The sequence below is a fragment of the Lutra lutra genome, chromosome 2 (assembly GCF_902655055.1).
Source record: "Lutra lutra chromosome 2, mLutLut1.2, whole genome shotgun sequence".
Classification (NCBI taxonomy): domain Eukaryota; kingdom Metazoa; phylum Chordata; class Mammalia; order Carnivora; family Mustelidae; genus Lutra; species Lutra lutra.
The window spans coordinates 815,342-835,559 of record NC_062279.1 but is presented as its reverse complement, the minus strand read 5'-3'; the positions used below and the strand labels follow the sequence as shown (position 1 = coordinate 835,559).

Genomic DNA, 20,218 nt, shown 5'->3' with positions numbered 1-20,218 from the left:
GGGCTCCTGACAGCTCTCCTGCTTTTGTCCCTTATCCACCGGTCTTTGGCACGGGTCTGTCTGAGCTCCTCAAGCAGGATGATGGTCTGCAGTGGAGCCTTGTGAACTGGTGCCCCAGTAGCACAGGGTCTCCTGCTGGGAGGGAGATGCAGGGAGACCCCGGGTGAGGTTGGACACACACAGACCATGCTGTGAGCCCCCATCCTTGCTTCTGTTTCCTCTGGTGTGAGCCTGCACTGGCCTTTGTTCCCACGTGACTCTGTTCCTGTCTGCAAGCCCCGCGGAGTGACCATGATGGAAGGGACAAGTTAGTTCCTTGGACACACATATGTGACCACGCACCCTTGGCTTGACCTCAGCAGCCGGCCAGGAGTCCCGCCACTGTGCTTGCTGCCCCCGAGGCCGGCTCCGCATGGGCAAGCCCACAAAACCCGCTGGCCATCAGCCAATGCAGCGGGTGCTGTGCTGGTGCGGGTGGGTACAGGCGGTCACGGAGGACAGGCATTCCCTGACCTTTCACGGACAGGGTCGCTACAGGTGTGCTGTTCCTCCAGGACAAACCCACATGTGCCGCGCTCCCTTTCCATGTCCTTGCCCTGTGCCGGGCCGTGCTGATGACGGTGCCCCCTCCCAGCTCCGTGGGGACTCCTGGCTGTGAGGGAGCCACCACTGCCTTGAGCAGGGCCCAGCGCACGGGGATGTCCCCAGCACCTGCACCAACCCTAAGGAATGCTGTGTGTCCCTTTTCAAATGACCTGTACCTGTGAGCGCTGAACCGTGTCCCCAGGTCCTTCATCAAGGCCCCAACCCCTGTGCCACAGGATGTGCTTATCTTTGGAGACTGGTCCTTTAGGAGGTGGTGGAGGTCGCGAGGGCCGCTCCTCACGTGGTACGACTGCCCAGGGCCAGTCACGAGAGGTGGTCGGGACACAGACCCGCACTGGGGGCTGAGCACGGGAGCACCTGGGGAGAGACAACATGTACACGCTGAGGAGAGAGGCCCAGGAGGAGCCTGCTGCCAGGGGACCCCAGACTCCTGCCTCCTGGCCCTGAGTGACACAGGTCTCTGCTGCGGGCCTCCAGCCGGAAACACGGCTGTTCTGGAGTCCACACGACCCAGTTCAGGAGGCGGAGTGCTGCGGGGAAGGCGTGCTTCCCCTGCTTTTCTCTCCAAATTTTACTGAATTGACATTCGTAATCTTGGCCAAAATGTTGGCTTTAGGGTTTGGTTGCATCTTCTTCCGTCTTGTAACTGGACAGCTGTACCAGTGATTAGCCACCAGGGATAAGGCTGGTGGAACATCAGACGAGGGCGTCTGTGTCCACGTGCATGAGCTCACGCCTGTCAGAAGCGCACGGCATCCCCAGGGGGACAGGTCGCTGCGGGGTGGCCGTCTGCCACACTGCCCTCGCGGGCCTGGAGCGCTGCTCTTCACACGGATGTCACGGGGTCAAAGCCAGCGCCGTGACTCTGGGCCTTCCGTCCTGAGCACAGCGAAGAGATGGCTCTGGGAGTCGTGGCAGCTCCCGTCTGTGCTCCACATAGGGAGGGCTCTAGCTTCAGGGGCTGGGTCCGTCCTGTTCCCACACTTCGTACAAGGTGCTCACACTCGCAGGTGGCTCCGGAGCCTCTGGGCAGTGTCTCTGCACCATACTTAGTGCTCAGTCCCTTCGTGTCAGCAGGTCCCTGTTAATACCGCCGTCAGGTGTGGCGACATTAATTAATCATGAAAATACCATTGTGAAGTTCAGTTCGGAGCGTGTTCGCAACGCGGAAACCACTGGTTCGCACAGCCCCACAGCTGTTCCTTCCAGGAGGCACATGCGGCAGTGCGGGGGTCTTCTGGGGTCTCTGAGCACCAGCCATGCCATCCATGGGCTGGGCTGTGGTTGGACAGCAGAGGCACAGAGTCCCCGTGGAGTGCAGAGCCAAGGCCAAGCCTGCGACACTGAGGTCAAGACTGAAGCTGAAATCAAGAGTCCCACAGTTAACCGACGGAGCCATCCAGGCACCTTAATTTATTTTTTTTTAGATTAAATTCACTTAACCTCAAGCTTACTCTTTTAACCATTTCAGAGCATTCAGCACAGTGATTTTTAGTATATTCACAAAATCGTGCAAACACCCCACTAACTCCAAACATGGTTATCGCTCCGGAAGCAGACCCCATACGCACTCCCTGTCCCTAGCTTGCCGTCCTGCAGGTTTCTCTTCTGCACATTCCACACACGTGGAGTCCTTCGCTCCATGGCCTGTTGTGACCAGCTCCCTCACTCAGTGCTGTGTGTTTGGGTCTGTCCACGCTGTAGCGTGTCTACACTCACTGCTCTTGGCCACTGGATACTACCCCATTGGATGCCTAGAGGCTGCTGTGTCTGTTCAGCACTCGAAGGAGGGATATCTGGGTGGCTTCTGCTTCTCGGCTGGTATCAGTGACGCTGCCAGGAACATCTGTGAGCAACTGTGGGCGTGGACATGTGCTTTCACTTGTCCTGGGCATGCACCTGGGTGTGTGCTGGTCCCATGGTAGCTCTAAGGACAGCCACAGTGTTGTCCCTGGTGGCCACCCCACAGGACACCCCCAGCAGAGGCATGAGGGCTCCCATTTCCCACACCCTTCCCGCATCTGCTATTTTCTGTTTTCTTGATGGCGACGGCCCTAGCGGATGTGAGGTTGTATCTCAGTGTAGTTCCAATTTTCATTTTCTCGATGACTGAGCACGAGAGCATCTTCTCATGCATGTGTCGGCCGTCTGTGTGTGCAGAGACATGTCCGTGTGAGTCCTCGTACAGGGACTGTTTGTGTTTTGTTGCTGAGCTGTGAGAGTGGCTGTGCTCTGGATGCTAGACCCTGGTCAGATGTACGGCCTGCAGAAACTTCCTTCCACATCGTGAGCTGTGTCTGCACTTCCTTGATGTGTCCTTGGAAGCACAGAAGGTTTCAAGTTCAATCGGGCCTCATGTATCTATTGTTTTTTCTGTTGCCTGTGGCTTTAGTGTTATATCTAAGAAACCGTCGTCAAATCTAAGGTCCCAAATTTTACATCTCAGTTTTCTGGGAGTTTTATGGCTTTACCTCTGACATTGATGTCACCGATGGCCTCTGCGTTACCAGGTGTGTGTGGTGTGAGGCAGGGGTCGGGATCTAGCCCTTCTCCGGCGCATTCTTGTCCCCACACTGCGCGCACCACAGGTTGTGTTTCCCACTACATGGCCCAGGCACCTTGTCAGGAACCAGCTGGGTGCCGATGTTTGGGTTTATTTCCGGGCTTTTAGCTCTAGTCCGTTGGTGTGTGGACTGTCCTGTGCCGGGGTCACATTGTTCTAATTACAGCTTGGTAATAAGTTTGGAAATCAGGAAGTAAGACTCTTTGCACTTTGCTCTTTTTCAAGCCTCTTTGAGCTGTCAGGGTCTCTTGCAGTTCCACGGGATTCGTAGCATCAGCCTCTACACTTCTGGGGGGAAAGGCGACTGGGTTTTGATACAAACTGCGTTGAATGTGCAGAACACGGTGGCGGAGGAGGGGTTCCCATCTTAACAATATTCGCTTGTCCAGTTCATGAGTTTAGAACAACCTTCTGTTTAAGTCCTCTTTGATTTCTTTCAACAGTATTTTGTAGCTTTTGTTATAAATTTTACACTTAAAAAAGGTTTATTTCCAAGTATTATATTCTTTTTGATACTGTTGTAAGTGGAATTACTTTCGTTTCTTTTTGGAATGTTCATCGCTGGTGTTTGGAAATAATGTGAATCCTCTGACCTCAGAATAGGCAAATGTTTCCTAAATACGGAAATTCAGGTTTTCGTGTCTTGTTCTTGTCTCCTACAACTTTGCCAAATTTACTACCTCTAACAATTTTGTGTGCATGTGTGCATGTGTGTGTCTTTAGCGTTTTCTACATTGAAAATCATGTCATCAGTGGGGAGAGATGTTTTACTTCTTCCTGTCCAATTGGGATGCCTTTTCTTTCTTTCTCTTTTACTTCTAGGAACCTCAGTGTACCCTTGAGGGAAAGTGGCAGGGGTGGGAGTGCTGGTCTCTCTGCTGCTCTTGGGGAGAGGATCTAGGCTGTCCTTCTGCACAGGATGTCCACAGTGAGCTCTGCGCACATACCCTTTGTCAGGCTGAAGTTTCCTCCTATTCCTAGTTTGTTGAATGCTTTTTTTTTTTTTTTTTTTATCATGGGAAAGCAACATACTTTTGTGAAGCAATATGCCTTGGAAATTTTGAAGGAAAAACAATTTATTTGTAGCTGGAAAAAAATCTTGACCAGGGCAAAACGGTGAAATCCCGATCGTATGGACAAAACTTGTGTGAAGCTTCTGTAAACGTTATTTTGAGAATTCCCGTGGAGGCACAGTGCTCCTGAAGGAGACAGCATGGTGATCATCAGAGTTGTAGGGGCCCATATCTTTGTAGGGTTGAAAGAAGGAGGCCCAAGTGAAGAAAGTTGCCTTTATCAGTGAGTTCTCGGATGCGCGATGGGGAGAATGCTCTTTGTGGATAGGACACAGCGTGGTAATTATGGTAATCATTCAGCCGATTTACTGATGTTTGTTCACCTCACAGAAACCCTTTCCCCTTTCTGGTATTAAGAGTACTGATGGTTCCACTCGTTAAAGATAGGGGTGTGATGTACAGATAGACAAAACAACCAGTGAGTATGCATTTGGTAAATTTCTTTAACTCAGAGGCTCACATCAGACCTTTATTTTCATTATTGCTCTTACTGTCTCTTTAATTGATTGGTATGTGGCACATATTCCAAGTCCTACAAGTCGTCCTGCGGGAATTCCCGTGACCGGCAGCAGCCTGCATGGCACAGGTCCCAGGTCTGCACCCGCTGTCCAGGTGATCCTTCCGCTGTGTGACTGAAGCCTGCCCTGGGCCCGCGAGCTCCTCTGCCAGCTCCTGGTGGTGGGCCCGCCCCCCTCACAGGCAGGCAGGGTCACCTCAGGTCCGCCGGGGCTGGACAGCCACGGTGTTGGTGTTGTGGCTCCGGACCTGCTGTCTGCCTTCCACTCAGATCATGTTCCCAGTGTCCTGGGATAGAGCCACACATCAGTTCCTTGCTCCATGGGAAGCCTGACTCTCCCCTTACTTGTGGGTGTGTGCGCTCATTCTCTCTCTCTCTGACAAATTAAAAAAAAAAAAAAAAAAAATTTGATGCCACCCAGTGTTGGAAAGAGCGTGGGAGAAGGCGATCCTATAGTTCCCCTTCTAGAGCATGCATCTCAGAAGCCAGCGAGAGGAGCTTACCCTTCAGACAGTCCCGTCAGCAGGGATTTCTCTGAAGAAATCAGTGGTCAGTGTGCAAAGTTAGCTTCGACAAGGACAGTCAGCAGCTGTTTGTGGATCAACCTCCACGCGTGAGATTTGGAACAATGGTTAAATTATAATTAAATCATAATTTGCCAGACACGTGGAATATTATGTAGCCATTAAAGAACTGCGTAGATGTAAATGTATCTTAATACACTATTCTGTCATGTACTAAGTTTTGAGTGATATTATATGTGTAATGTACAGACATATAATAATATATGGGAAGAATGATCGCATTAAGATGTGTGTGTATACACAACGTATGCGGGTTGTTAGCACACATGGAAAGAAAGTTCCGGATTATGCACCAAAATGTTAAGAGATTCACAGGGCAGTGATGAGAGGTATGCTATGTGGAATAGACCTTTTTCTGCTTCCTACTCATGACTTAAATTTTTCTATCATTTTGTAAAAATCTAGAGGCTAAATAATCACAGGTTCTTTCTTTCTCCTGGCTGGACATAGGGCTGGTGCGACTCTGACAGGGCGCTTGGCCTGCTGGCCCTGTGCCAACGGCAAGACTGGGTCTCACAAGCTATTAGGTCTCATGTCTTCGGGGCATGAGGTTGGGAAAGGGTGCCAGGGCCAGCAAATGTCCGGTCACATGATGCCATTTTCACTGTCCCCTTATCTTCTGCAGATGAGGACACCAAGGTCCCACCTCAAAGGCGACTCTACACGGCAAGTTTACCTCCTGAGGGGTATGTCCCTGCTCCGCCAGAGCCACGGGGCAGCCCAGCCTCCGAGGACACGTCTGGCAGCGATGACACGGGAGGAGGGTGCCAGCTCCCAGGTGAGGTGTGGCTCCATGGTGTCCCACTCACACAGACACATGGTGGGAGGGTCAGGTGAGCATGTCCGCAGACAGCCACATGCTGGGCTCAGCATATCTTGCAGTCCATGAAAAATGACGGGCAAACAGACTTGGGTGGGAGGGGATTCCGCCAGAATGGGTCCAGGGCTGTCATCGTCTGTAGATTAGGAGAAGTCTGCCATTAAACACAGCACAGTGTTAAAGGTACTTGTTTTGGTTTAAGTAGAACTTTTTTCTTGATTTTCCAATTTTTTCAGAATTTCTGAGATTGTGTGCAAATTTTGTAATCACGGAAATAACTTCTTTTGCATCTGTTTTATGGAAGAACCGAAAGAGTATTTTGCTTTCGTGGTTGAATGTCCTGTGAATGAAGGAGGGTAAAATGCCTGCTTTGGTGTGTGCACTGGGATCACATGAAAGCGGAACAGAGTGGAATTGGGAGATGTCAAATAAAAGTTTACCCAGATGATTTTCTAACAAGTATAAACTAAGAAACTCTATACTCCAAACCTTAATTAATTTGAGTATCAAGGAAATGTGGTTTCCTTGGACGTTGATCTTCCCAAGTCCCTAATTAAAGGATCAGAAACCATAAAGCCAGAAAAGGGGTGGCGAAGGAATGATGTAGTCGTCTTTCCAAGCCCTGTTAAAAATCTTTAGAATGTAATTGTTAGATGAATAAATTATTTAATGAGAAATTTTAATGACAGTCTTCTGAAGATGAGTGACTTTGGTGAACATACTTTATGGGTACTTAGTGTATTCAGTAAGAAAGTGGGGGACTCAGTCCTGTGCCATGGGACACAGTTCTGCTCCCCAGCAACAGCGCATGGTTAGCACTGCTGATGAAGCCAGCAAGGGCCCGGCTGCGTCTGGAACCCCTAGGTCAAACGCTTGCGTCTGTCCTGTGACCGTAGGCCCTGAGCTGGAGTGACGCCCTCACAGGAGGTAGAGGGATGTTGGCACAACTGGGCAAGTGCCTCCCACCCAAAAGCTGCCCCCCACACAGGCCAGCTGGCCCTGTGCTGTGGCTGGCCCGACAGCTGCCCACGGCTGTGAGCGAAACCATGAAGACCAGGGGGCTGCCTGCCTACCGGCGATGCACGGTAACCTGGCAAATTCCCTAGTGCGTTGGGTGACGTTGACTGCAACATTGTTACAGGATACATGTCTGCAACTTGTTGGGCAGAGTCTTTCTGTTAATTGTCTCGTCCTCTGTTACCTGTTGGGGGCGTGGGTCTTCCTTTCCCAGAGGTTGTGATCGGGGAAGGGCCTGGTGGAGATGGGGGTGATGGGACTGCGTCCCGACCCGTCACCCTCTGAGGGGAGCGTGGGCAGGTCCAGCCCTGAGCTCAGTCTTATGCACCGTGCTCCGACCATTCTGCCTCGGGACCCTGTGTGGCTGTCTGCCATGGTGGTCTCTCCGCAGCTGGCTGAGTCCAGCCTCCTCACCGGCCAGGGTCTGGGCTTGAGGACATGATTCTTTCTGGAGGCCCTGTGAGCTCGGTTTCCTAACTCCGTGCTGCTGGAAATGCTGCCCGCTTTTCTAGAAGAGCTTCAATTAGCTCACCCATCAGATTGCAGCTGGGAAGTCTGTATCTTTCCCTTTTCCACTCTTAGAACCCCTCTCTGTTCCCATCTACTTTGTTTACTGTTTATCAAATGTTTCCTTCTCCTTGTCAGCCCAGGAAGTGGGCTGCTGCAGGGCACTGGAGGCGGTAAAGTTGGAGGAATGTTCACGCAGGCCTCCTACCAGTGGTCTCCAGTGTGAGCGAGCATTCAGGGAGGCCCATGCACCAGGTTCTGCGCGGTGGGTGTGCAGGGGTGAGGGTGAGCAGCAGCTCAAAGCCTGAGCGTGTGCCAGGTGGGGGGTGTGCAGACCAGGAAGCTGCAAGGAGTTGTCCTGAATCTTTCTGTTTGTGATTTTAAGCAAAAAGAAGATGAGCACTCACATTGGAAAAGAAGAGTCAAATTGTTTCTCTTTTTCCAAGAACCACTTCTGGCCGTTGACTTCCACTGTGAATATGCAAGACCAGTAAGTCAGTGACGTAGTAGCTTGGAGAAAAATTTAGGAGGAAAAGGGCGACTCTGTCCTGCTTTAGTGTCCACGGGTGGCTGCCGGGCCAGTCGTTTGTGGCCTGCATGTGTCTGCACCATCACCAGGCACTTCTGTGGGACCCGGCCATGGCCCAGAGCACCTGAGTCCCGGGGCTGCCCAGGGAGCCAGCGGGGAGCCCCCGTCCTGGTCGTCGGTCATCCCATGCACACCCCCCCCATCCATTCTGTACCTGCCCCAGAGGAGGTCCCGTCCATCTGGGTCACCCCACACCAGCTCCACTGCCTGCATCCTCGGCCCCTGGCATGAATGCACATGGGGCTTGTGAACCGTCCTCACCGGGTTTGTTCCAGGCCCACATGTGTCTGCTGTGGAGACAAGCACGCGCTTGCCAGACCTGTGTCGCGGGTGTGCTCCTTGCAGTCCGTGCGGCCCTTCCCATTCCATGGGTGACCTCTGTGTGTAGCATACATGGACTTGGAATTCTCTGGGGCGTAGTACCTGTTAGCAGTGGGCCAGTGGGTGTGCCGCAGGGAAAGAGGAGCTTCGTCAAACCCGGCAGGTACCACCGGGCCGCAGGATCCTCCTCCTTATATTTGATTCACGCAAATGCCTTGGTACGGCTTTTGAGAAGAAGAAATCCATGCTCGCTCCTTCCTGCCTCGGACACCCGCCATTTCTGCTCTTGCCCACGTGGTTTTGCACATTATTCTCAACAAGCCGGTAAACGGTAGCCCGTCCCCCTGTACAACAGACGCCGTCCTTCTTGGTAGCTCTTCCAGGGACAATGCTAAGTGGTTGAGTCCTTTCTCCGGCGGGAACAGTGTTCTGCTCACCGTCTTGGTGCATCCCCAGGAATGCTGTCCTCTGTGACATTACACAACCCAGGACCCTACCATGAAGGTGTGTCTCCCACCCCCCCGGGCAGCCAGGTAGCAAGTACTGTCCATCTTCAGAACGCAGCAGCTCAGTCTAGTCCCCAGCACAGCCTGGCGGGACCCTGGGACTCAAGTGCCTGCTGGTGGGAACATGTTCATGAGAGAGCCACAGCCTCCTCCTGACGCCCCACGTTCATCCCCTGAGCGGCTTCCATGTCGCCTTCAGAGGGAGAGATGTGCAGAGTCTGGGCGTGCCCGTGTCCTGGGTTCTCATGGTCCCAGCCGGTGGGAAGTGCTCTGCGGTGCTGGTGCGCCTACAGGAGGGAACATCCGTCACTCTGCCCCTAGGCTTAGGGGAGCGCTCCCACTGTGCCGAGTCAGGTCGGAAGAATGCTGTGCATCTCCTTTATGTCAGCACCCCTTCCTCTAGCAATATCATCTGAGTATTTCATTTTTAATGAGGTTAAAGGCCTGGAGAGTGTTTTTTGTTGCTAGCTTGTTTTTATAAACTATCGTTTAAAACTTTGTTCTTCGTTCACTGTACATCCCTGATGTTTACATAAAACCCAGGTGAAAATTTGTTTTAGCATTTGGTCCTAGAAAATGCTTTGGTTGTTAGGACTGGTATGCTGCTGCTTATTGGACAAAGTGTGGTTTACTCAGGCACTCTCTTTTGCTTTTGCTGCCGGGGAGCTCAGAGTATAGTCTTTTTGTAGTCTTTATTTAGTTGCAGTTGTTTTCCTTGATCTTTGTTCTCTGATCCTTCCCTGTCCCCACCTCTCAATGCTTGGGTCATTCCTTTTAGATAGAGTCCTTATGATGTTGATTTGTGTAAGCTATGCCCTATGGTTTTTGGAAGTAGATAAAGTAAATGGTATTCAACAAGGATGTCTCTTAACTAGTAAATGCCTGTTAAATGTTTGTGCTTGCCATGTGGTTAGGCCCTGGGGCCACAAAGACAGCACACAGGGCCTTGCCTGAGGGGCTCATCACTGGGAGACCGTGAGCAGCTGGGGTGGGGCATCGTAGGTCATCTGGCACAAGCACCAGCGAATGCCGCGGGAGCACAGGGTGACCTCGGGGTCGCACGTGTGCAGAGGACACAGCACAGCGGGCAGGGCCCCTGATCCTGCAGAGAACATGGCTTGGGGACGATGGACAGAGGGCAGCAGGACCACTGGTGGTGTGTGTGTGGCATGCAAGCCAGCTGTGCTCAGCATGGTAGTGGCTGAGCCCGCTCTGGGTGGGGACAGATGAGTGGGCGGTGAGCAGTTCCAGATCAGCACTGAGGGGCTTTGGACAGTATCCCAGGAGCGGGCAACCTTTGGGGTCTGGACTTGGCATGTCTGGGGCACAGTGAGGGAGAGAGAGTGCCGTGACCTGAGCCGTTGGTGGGTCATGGAAGGAAGGTGTTCCCCAGAGCGGCAGCCAGATGCGTGACTTTCCTTGAGAGAAGGGAACTCCGCCCGTCAGTGCTCCTGACCCCGGAGGAGCTGCGGTGAGGATGGACAGACCATGACTGTCATGAGCATCTCTGCTTCTGGCGAACTTGGCTCTCACCCTACGGTGCCTCCCGCGTGGAGGTGAGGTGCTCACACAACCATGGGCATGGCAGAGCTTGTCCCAGGAGGGCGTCCGCGCCTCAGCACATGCTGGGGGCAGGTGAGCCCCACACCGCACTGGGAGTGGAGATCGGCCGGGAACACCGTGTGGTGTGAAGCTGCTGTGGGGTGTCCCGTGGCCGGCGCACTTCACACGCCCCCGACATGACCGTTTGCACTTGCACCGTGCGTTTCCTAGCGTCTCCACACGCCCTGGTTGGCAGCTCTGTGGGCCTCGCTCATCCTTCCCGAAGGAGGGTTCAGGGCCCCGTCAGCCTCACGGCATGTTAGTCTTACAGCAGAACCTCGCCTCTCACATTTGTCTTTGTGGCTCAGTGACTGTGCACCTGGCTTCCTTCGGCCCCATGTTCAGTGAACGCTTCGAGCCGCGGAACCAAGAATTGAGCTTTTCGTCAGGCGGCAGCAGGCCTCAAACCCCCGTGTCTGTGGAGACGGGATCGTGTCAGGGACCGGGATTTCTGCTCCCGCAGGGAGCTGAGCAGCCGCTGGGGAGCCTGCGCGTAGAGGTGATCTGAGCGCAGGACGGGTCCTCGTGCGCCCACCTCGTTTAGACGTGCCTTTCACGGCCCCCGCTGCCTGCACCCCCTTCCCCGAATTAAATGCCCTCACCCGCGGTCCGCCTCCATCTGCCCTGGGACGCACAGCTGTGCCTCCCTCCTGCCGCTGCCGTTCGCCACGGTGAGCTCTGTGGCTTCCCGAACATCCTGTCGCTGTCAGGACACAAGTTCCTGCCGGCCACGGGCACAGATCGCGACCTGGAACCTTGAGTGGAAAGTTGACGTGTTAACACAGGATGTGAGGCTCCATCTCCAGCCGGTTCTGTGTCCTCCTCTGATCTTTGTTGCCTTTGTGTTGCTAAAATGAAAGTACTTTGTCTCTGCTGCCCGAGGAAGTACTTACGGCAGGAGAGTGGACGATGCAGGGCGTACAGCAGTGAGGCCACTGACCAGAGGCTTCGAGGGAGCGTTGTCCACACGTGCCCGTGCACACGATGGCCTCGCGCAGTTTTCCTGTCTCTGGGCTGCAGTACGGAGGGAGTTTCCCTTCCCACAGCACACAGATCTGTTCCTACTGGGTTTTTGGGCAGCTGACATCTGTTTGCTGAAAGCGAGTTGTCCGGCAGTTTCCGCGCGGCTGGAGGTTGCACATTGTGCGCCTGCGCTGCTGTCCGGTCTCCTCTGAGCACGCGCACACACGACTGAATGGTTTCTAACTCTCAGGAGCTGTTCACAAACTGCCTTCCCAGAAGCTCCGTCAGCCCACAGTCCTGATGTCTGCCTAAGGGGGTCGCTTTCTCCCAAAGTCCAGCCTTTTCTGCCGCAGCTTTCCGCCCTCCGCCGGGCAGCATGTCCTGCTGGTCGCGCGAGGGGACTGCGTATTGGGACGTCCTCCCCGAGCCGCCGAGCTTGCTGGACAAACCTGCCTCTGCAGAGATGAGCTTTCTTCACAGGCAGGCACACTGTGTGCATGGTTGAAACACAGAGGACACAAGGCAAAAGGATACTCACACGTTTCACGTTGGTGAAAGGGAACTTCCCAAAAACGTGGCAAGCCTTCACCCGGGCGGAACTAGCAAAACAGAAACGATAACACCGCATGGGAGGAATAGAGACGACCGTCTTAATAAACCTATGAAAGCACCCCGTTATGGCTCCTTACTTTTGGAATTTTTATGTGAAATGTTTGATCCATCTGAAATATGTTTTGTTAGAACAGGTGTAGGTCCATCTCTCTTTTTTTTTAACCAATTTATCCTTTTAAATTCCATACCATCTCTTGAATTATCTGTTAATTCTCCTTAACTTTTTTTTTTTTTAATCTTTGTTGGAGAGCAAATTCCTACCTATCCCTGGTCTTCTTGACTCTCGTCCTTGGGACTCTCTGACCAGCCCTCCTTCCCAGCTGCACCAGTGGCGTTTGGGGCTGGATGGGCCTTGCGGGCCATTGGGTGGACAGCAGAGCCACAGCCCAGCTGAGGGGCAAGCGCAGATGCCGTCCCTGCTCCTCATACCCTTCCCGGAGCCCCTTAGGCGCCCCAGGGCCAGGACCCTGTGAAGGGGGGTCGAGTCGCAGTAGATGTGGGCTTGGGGAGTGTGGCAGGTGCTGTGGGTGCGGGGGGACACTGCCTGTCTGTACTGGACAAATCTAGCCTCTCCACCCGTTCTCATCATTGTCCTGGTTTCCAGAAGAGTTCCGTCATCTTGAGAACTCCCCAGGGTTACTGACCTGCAGACTGGTCAGCTGTTAGTGCTCACGTAACTGTATACATTTCTCTGTGACTGGCCCCAGCCCCAAGTGCCATGTATTTCATGATGGCGCCCACTGCTTTCCATTTCTCTTCTCTCTTTTTGCTGGGGAGACAGGGAGGAGGGAGTCCCAAGCAGGCTCCCTACTCAGCATGGAGCGCACGATGCAGGCCTCCCTCTGCCAAGCCTGAGGTCATGATCCAAGCCCAAATCAAGAGATGGCTGCTCCACCGACCGAGCCCCCAGGTGCCCCTTCTAGTTCTTACAACATGTTTTATGAACTTTCTGTAGACCCCAACGTTTGATGAGGGCTAAAAACCAGGAACTCGGTCGTCTCCCTGCTTACCGTTACCGTGATGACCAGAGAAACTGCCTCTGTGAAGGCACTTTGCCCTGACACGCACCCGCCAGGCCGGCCCCCCCTTGTGTAGAGTAGTCAACAGCTGGCATAGCCTTGACCGTGAGCCTCTTTCCCTCCAGTGGCTGCTGTGGGTGTGTTTCTCCTTCCCACATGGACGTGTTCGTCCAGCCGTTCCTCCTTTTCCTCTGGCTTGGCGCCCCAGAGTTGGGGGGCACGTGCTCCGGGCCAGAGCTCAGTCCCCGCAGCCTTGTCCCAGAAGGACTCCGGGGCAGTGGGCCTGAGATTATGAGTACAGGCCACCTCTGCCACTTGGGGACCACTGAGGCACCCGCGCCATCCAGAGAGCCATTCCACGTCAGCTGCGCCCAGTTTCTTACCCTGAGACACGCGGCGAGGTCCCTCCAGCACACCAGGCCGGCTGCAGCCTCTCCGGGCTGCGTTCCCTCTTCCCTGGGCTGACCCCCGCTGCCACCTGAGCCCACAGATTGTCTCCCCAGCAAAAAGTACATTTAACACCCAAGTGATGCCATGACAGCGTATACCACGGCTGCTTAATCTCTTCAGGACATGGGATGTATCTTTGTGTCGATGGTGCCAGCCTGCTCTGGGTCACCACGTTCACACTCCACAGTATTTCGTTATCACAGTTCTAGTGACTCTAACAGTTACAGTCTGCTCAGTGCCAACAAACTGCCCTCTGGGTTTCCTGGCCTCTCGTTTCAGTGACTGAAAATGCTCCCTGGGTTTATCAGGGGTCTTCCGGCATGTTCCCTGTGGCTTATTGCTTTTTTTTTTTTTTTTTTTAATTCAGTTAGCCCGCATACAGTGCTTCATTCATTTCAGATGTAGTGCTCAGGGATTCATTAGTTGCATAGAACACCCAGTGCTCATCACACACGTGCCCTCCTTAATGCCCATCCCCCAGATACCCCATCCCCTCACCCCCTCCCTTCTGAAACCCTCAGTTTGTTTCCCGGAGTCCAGAGTCTCTCATATTTTGTCTCCCTTTCTGATTTCTTCCCCTTCAGTTCCCCCTCCCTTCCCCTGTGTCCTCCATGCTATTCCTTATGTTCCACATAGGAGTGACACCATATGATAACTGACTCTCTCTGCTTGACTTACTTCACTCAGCATAATCCCCTCCAGTCCCATCCATGTCGATGCAAAAGGTAGATATTCATCCTTTCTGATGGCTGAGAATACTCCATAATGTATATGGACCACATCTTCTTTATCCTTTCGTCTGTTGAAGGACATCTTTGTTCTTTCCACAGTTTGGCGACCGTGGCCATTGTTGCTATGAACATTGGGGTACATATGGCCCTTCTTTTCACTACATCCATATCTTTGGGGTAAATACCCGGTAGTGCAATTGCAGGGTCATAGGGTATCTCTATTTTTGACTTTGAGGAACCTCCACATTGTTTTCCAGAGTGACTGCCCCAGCTTGCATTCCCACCAACAGTGTAAGAGGGTTCCCTTTTCTCCACAGCCTCTCCAACACTCATTGTTTACTGTTTTGTTAATTTTGGTCATTCTAATTGGTGTAAGGTGGTACCTCAGTGTGGTTCTGATTTGAATCTCCCTGATGACTAGTGATGATGAATATTTTTTCATGTGTCTGTTAACCATTTGTATGTCTTCTTTGGAGAGGTGTCTGTTCATGTCTTCTGCCCTTTTTTTGACGTGATTATCTGTTTTTTGAGTGTTGAATTTGAGGAGTTCTTTATAGATCTTGGATATCAGCCCTTTGTCTATACTGTCATTTGTGAATATCTTCTCCCATTCCATGGGTTGCCTCCTTGTTTTGTTAACTGTTTCCTTTGCTGTGCAGAAGCTTTTGATCCTGATGAAGTCCCAATAGTTCATTCTTGGTTTTGTTTCCTTTGCCTTTGGAGATGTGTCATGAAAGCAGTTGCTGTGGCTGATGTCGAAGGGGTTACTGCCTATGTCCTTCTCTAGGACATAGAGGATGGATGGACTCCTGTCTCACATTGAGGTCTTTCATCCATTTTCAGTCTATTTTCATGCGTGGTGGAAGGGAATGGTCCAGTTCCATTTTTCTGCATGTGGCTGTCCAATTTTCCCAACACCAATTGTTGAAGAGACTGTCTTTTTTCCATTGGACATTCTTTCCTGCTCTGTCAAAGATTAGTTGACCGTAGAGTTGAGGGTCCATTTCTGGGCTCTTCACTCTGTTCCATTGATCTATGTGTCTGTTTTTTTGCTGGTACCGTGCTGTCTCATGATTACAGCTTCGTAATAGAGCTTGAAGTCAGGCATTGCGACGCCCCCAGCTTTGGTTTTCTGTTTCAACAATCCCTGGCTATTCAGGGTCTTTTCTGTTCCATACAAATTGTAGGATTGTTTGTTCCAGTTCTGTGAGAATGTCGATGGTATTTTGGTAGGGACGGCATTGAACGTGTAAGTGCTCTGGGTGGCACAGACATTTTCACAATGTTTCTTCTTCCAGTCCATGAGCATGGAGCGTTTTTCCTTCTTTGTCTTCCTCCATTTCATTCAGCAGTGTTCCGCAGTTTCTAGAGTACAGTTCTTTTACGTCTTTGGTTAGGCTCATCGCTCTGACCGTCTCCCTGGCTGGGCCGGTTCCCAGCGCGCTTGCGAGAACGTTGGTTTGAGAGTCCCACTACAGGCGCTCCTCCTTCTTCAGCCTTCCCCTGCGAAGTCTGACTCCCTGCTTGGTTCACGGCTGTCTCCAAAGCCCACACACGTTTGCCATCACATTACAGGGGTTCCTCACTCTTGAGGTTCCTGTCCCATCTGCCCAGTAACTTTGCCCTTCACACTCCCAGGCGGGGTGCAGGGCAGGTTTGAAACCCAGGAGCAGGACCTCGGTCTGCCTGGCTCTCCTCTGGGAATATGGCAGCGAGCTGGGGCCCCCTCCCGGTGGGTCCAGCTCAGGACACTGACTGAGCAAGGTTGGGTCTCTGGTGAGCCCCTCCGGATGCGCCAGCACGTGTGTCCGCTGGCCTCTGCGCAGCCCGTTCTCAGCGGCCCCCACCACCCCCACACCTTCCATGGCACTGCTGGGATCCTGGGTGCTTCCCTCCCTGTCCCACTCACGGACGTCCCTCCCGAGGCTCCCACATCCCCGGCATCCATCGCTGTGCCATCTGTGTGACCTCACACAGGTCCTGCCCCGACCCGCAGTGAAGGCTTGCGGGGCACACCTTCCTCACTGTGACCTGCTGCAGTCTACAGTGTCCTTTGACACATGCCCCATGAGGCCCCTCTGGCCCAGCCTGGGATTCCTTCCTCATGTCTGTTCTCTGCCCACCAGTGTCTGCCCACTGACATCTCTGTCATCTTTCTCTCTCCTCTGGATTCACTTTCCTTGCCTGCCTAGTAGGGGTAACAACCCAGACATGTGCGCCCGGGAATAAGCCCAGCCATAGGGTCGATGAATCTTGGGACAAAGGAGGTAAGAATATGCAATGGGAAGGAGCAGTCTCTTCAAAATACAGCTGGGATGACTGAACAGCTCCACGCAGAGCAATGAAACTGGGCCACTCTCTTATCCACACACAAACAAACTCGAAATGGATGTAAGTCCTAAATGGGAGACCTAAAGCCATAAAAATGCTAGAAGGAAACATGGAGGGAAAGCCCTTTGACATAGTTCTTATGAGTAATTTTTAAAATTTGACACCAAAAGCAGAGTCAAATAAGAGTAAAAAATAAAATAACCTACTGGTTGGGCGCCTGGGTGGCTCAGTGCGTTGAGGCTCTGCCTTTGGCTCAGGTTGTAATCTCAGGGTCCTGGGTTTGAGCCTTGCACTGGGCTCTCTGCTCAGCAGGGAGCCTGCTTCCCCCTCTCTCTGTCTGCCTCTCTGCCTACTTTGATCTCTCTCTCTCTCTCTCCGTCAAATAAATAAATAAAAGCTTTATCAAACCAAAGATTTTGCACAGTGAAGGAACAAACAAAACTAAAAGGCAACCTACTGAATGGGAAAAATATTTGCAAAGTATATATCCAATAAGGGGTTGATGTTCCAAATATAAAAAGAATTCATACAACAGTAGCCAGAAAACAGTCTGATTGGAAAATGGGCAGGAAGACATGAACAGACATTTCCACAAAGAAGACATCCAGATGGCCAACAGACACATGAAAAAGGGCTCCACATCACTCAGCATCAGGGAAATACAAGTCAAAACCACAGTGAGATCCCACCTCACATCAGTCAGAATCGCTAAAATGAACCAGTCAGGAGACGACAGGTGTTGGAGAGGATGCGGAGAAAGGGGAACCCTCCTGCACTGTTGGTGGGAATGCAAGCTGGTGCAGCCACTCTGGAAAACAGCGTGGAGGTTCCTAAACAATTGAAAAAGAACTTCCCTATGACCCAGCTCTTCCACCGCCAGTCCCATAACCACAGGGAATGGAAACGGGATCTGATGCCTGCCTCCCACGTTCCTGGTGCGTTACTGACAATCGCTGAGACACGGAAGCAACCCTGAGTGTCCACGAAAGACTGTATCGCATGCATCCAGCAGGACATGGTTCAGCTGTGAGGAGGGGAGGGGTCCTGCATTCGCAACCATGTTGATGGGCTTCCAGGGCGTTGTGCTGAATGGAGAGTCTGAGGGGAAAGTTAAATACATGGTTTCATGTCTGTGGAATCTAAGAACAGAAGGCAGAGCCCTGGAAATGGAGCCTAGGGAAGTGATTGCTAGTGGTTGGGAGAAACAGGGAGGTGGGCAGAGGGTCGGATTTTAGCTGTATGATGAGTCAGGCGTGGGTTGCCCGCCATGTTGAGCTGGGGAGGGACGCCGTGGAGGAAAGGGCTCATGCAGCACATGTAGTAATAATACTGCGAAGCGTCCTTGCCCAGGGTTCCCATGAAATGCTAAGGTTGCAGCCCCTGCAGCACATGCCGAAGTGTTCCCAGGGAGGACCGGGCATCCTGAGCTGCAAGCTTCGGGGCCGCACGTCCACGATGGCACCTGAGTAGGCCGACGCCAACTGTCAGCGCGCCAGGCCACAGGGGCGGGGCCACGGGGAGCGTCCCTGCCGCACTCGGGTTCAGAGCCCTGCAGGTGCGCGGTCTCACTTGACTGCTGTCCCCGTGCCTGGCTGTGCTCTGAGGTTTTGTGACAGGCCTCCGTCAGCGGCACCAGACAAGAAGGAACATCACTGAGCGGCAAGCCGTGGGAGGTGCCAGGAGGAGTGGAGGAGGAGTGTGTGGGGTCTGAGACCCGAGGGCTTACTGTGTCTGAACCACCTGGTCTGCCAGGCTCCTGACCTGCTTGGGTTGCGTTTTTCTCATCTGTATAATGAGGGGTTTGAGTAGACAGTTTTCTGAATTCTTTCCCAGTTTTATGGGTGAGTGCATTTAGATTTCCTTGAACTAATTGTCCTGAAAAGTGATAACGGGTAAAGAAGATTCATGAAATTAATTCTAACACAGCGTCTCTGACCCCCCTCTGTCTCGCAGTGAGTCAGCGACGCACACCGCAGGCTCGCCAGCCAGCGAGGGGGTGTGGCAAGCAAACTTGACACCGATGGGGGGAAGCAGGCTGTCCAGCAGACAGTGTGTTCCCAAGAACACGGAGGCCGAGATGAGATGGGGCCAAGCCCAGCAGGGCTATGCTTCATTCTGCCCACAGTCACCGTGGACAGATAGCAGCCCATATCCGAGTCTGCTTTCCCCGCTGTGTCCCCACGGCCTGGCCTGACCGAAGTCGGCCAGAGAGACAGGAGTGTCTTGTGGTGCTTTCCGAAGGCATCAGGGAACTGACAGGTGCACAGACCACATTCTCCCACTGTGGCTGGCGAGACCCTCCAGACTCCACACTCTTGGACTCCATGTGACCCATTCTCCCGTCGTCACACGGACACAAAGTGGGTTACCGGTGACCTCTGGTTTCATATGGGATTTCACAAACCCTTCTGCAGGGCAATTTACATCTTCTTGTAAATTATCTAAGAAATAGGAAATAAAAAATACTGAAACATGGGACAGGGGTGTGTGGTTCCTGCCATCGGCTGTGGACACCGTACAAGAACGGTAATGTGGAATGAATTCTACTAAGCCTCTGCTATACCCTGAAATAATGAGGTGGTGCCAGAACCCCATGAATTCTGCACGTAAATCCCACTGCATTCCCATACTTGGTCCTGTTCTGAATTTCCGCATCCTCAGAGCCTCTAAGAACACAAGTTTGCCCCAAACCAGTCATTGTGAAGCAGTAGGTGTCCATGCATGAGCCAGTGGTGGGTCTCTACTTCTGGCCAGCACACCTCGTGAGGGAGGCTTCACACCCAGCATCCTCCAGGCCACCTTGTCTCTGGTGGCATCTCTGAGAGCTTCCCAAAGCCACCAGGGTCCCAGCCATCCAGGACCCTACGTGAGCTTTCTGGTAACCCAAGGAACCCCGTTAGGAAACAGTCAAGGAACCCAGATCTCCTCCACATTCATCCCAATAAGTCTGATAGGGAGAGAGAATCCCTGCATTAAGAGGGTGTCTTTCTGGTTGTGCGGCTAACAAGGAGGAACTCTGAGGATCCCGCAGTCTAAGTGGACCACATGTCGCTGTATTTCTGGTTCCAAAAGACAGTTGGTGCCCATTTGTGGAGAATAGGAATAAGCAACATTTGCTGTAGACGTCAGAGCACGAGGAGCTCTGCAGTCTCGTGGCTGGATCTGAAACATGAGCTCTTTACTGAGAACCTAGTGTGTCAAACATCGGAGAAACAGAAGAGGCTGAAACGCAGCCCTCAGAGCTCACAGGTGAGTAACAAAGCTGATAACCTCCTCCCACACTGTTGCGAGTTTCTAGTGGAAGGAGAGCTCTGGGGACGAAGGAAGCAGGTCTGAGCTGGGCTTGGCAGTAAGCAAAGGCGCAAACAGGAACAAGTTAGTTTTAGGAATGAAGAATCCTAAGAAGG

At 52.6% G+C, this 20,218-nt stretch overlaps 1 protein-coding gene across 8 annotated transcripts in view; it reads left to right on the top strand.

Moving 5' to 3' along the window:
* The window catches only part of ERICH1 (glutamate rich 1), a 66,255-nt gene that overhangs the window by 18,794 nt on the left and 27,243 nt on the right, over positions 1-20,218 (top strand). For all 8 annotated transcript variants that reach the window (XR_007124378.1, XM_047713336.1, XM_047713323.1 and 5 more), the window contains exon 3: positions 5,969-6,121. Coding sequence is in view for 7 of the 8 variants with exons in the window: in XM_047713336.1 (XP_047569292.1) it covers positions 5,969-6,121 (153 nt within the window). In the remaining variant the exon portion in view is untranslated. The remainder of the gene's footprint in view (positions 1-5,968; positions 6,122-20,218) is intronic.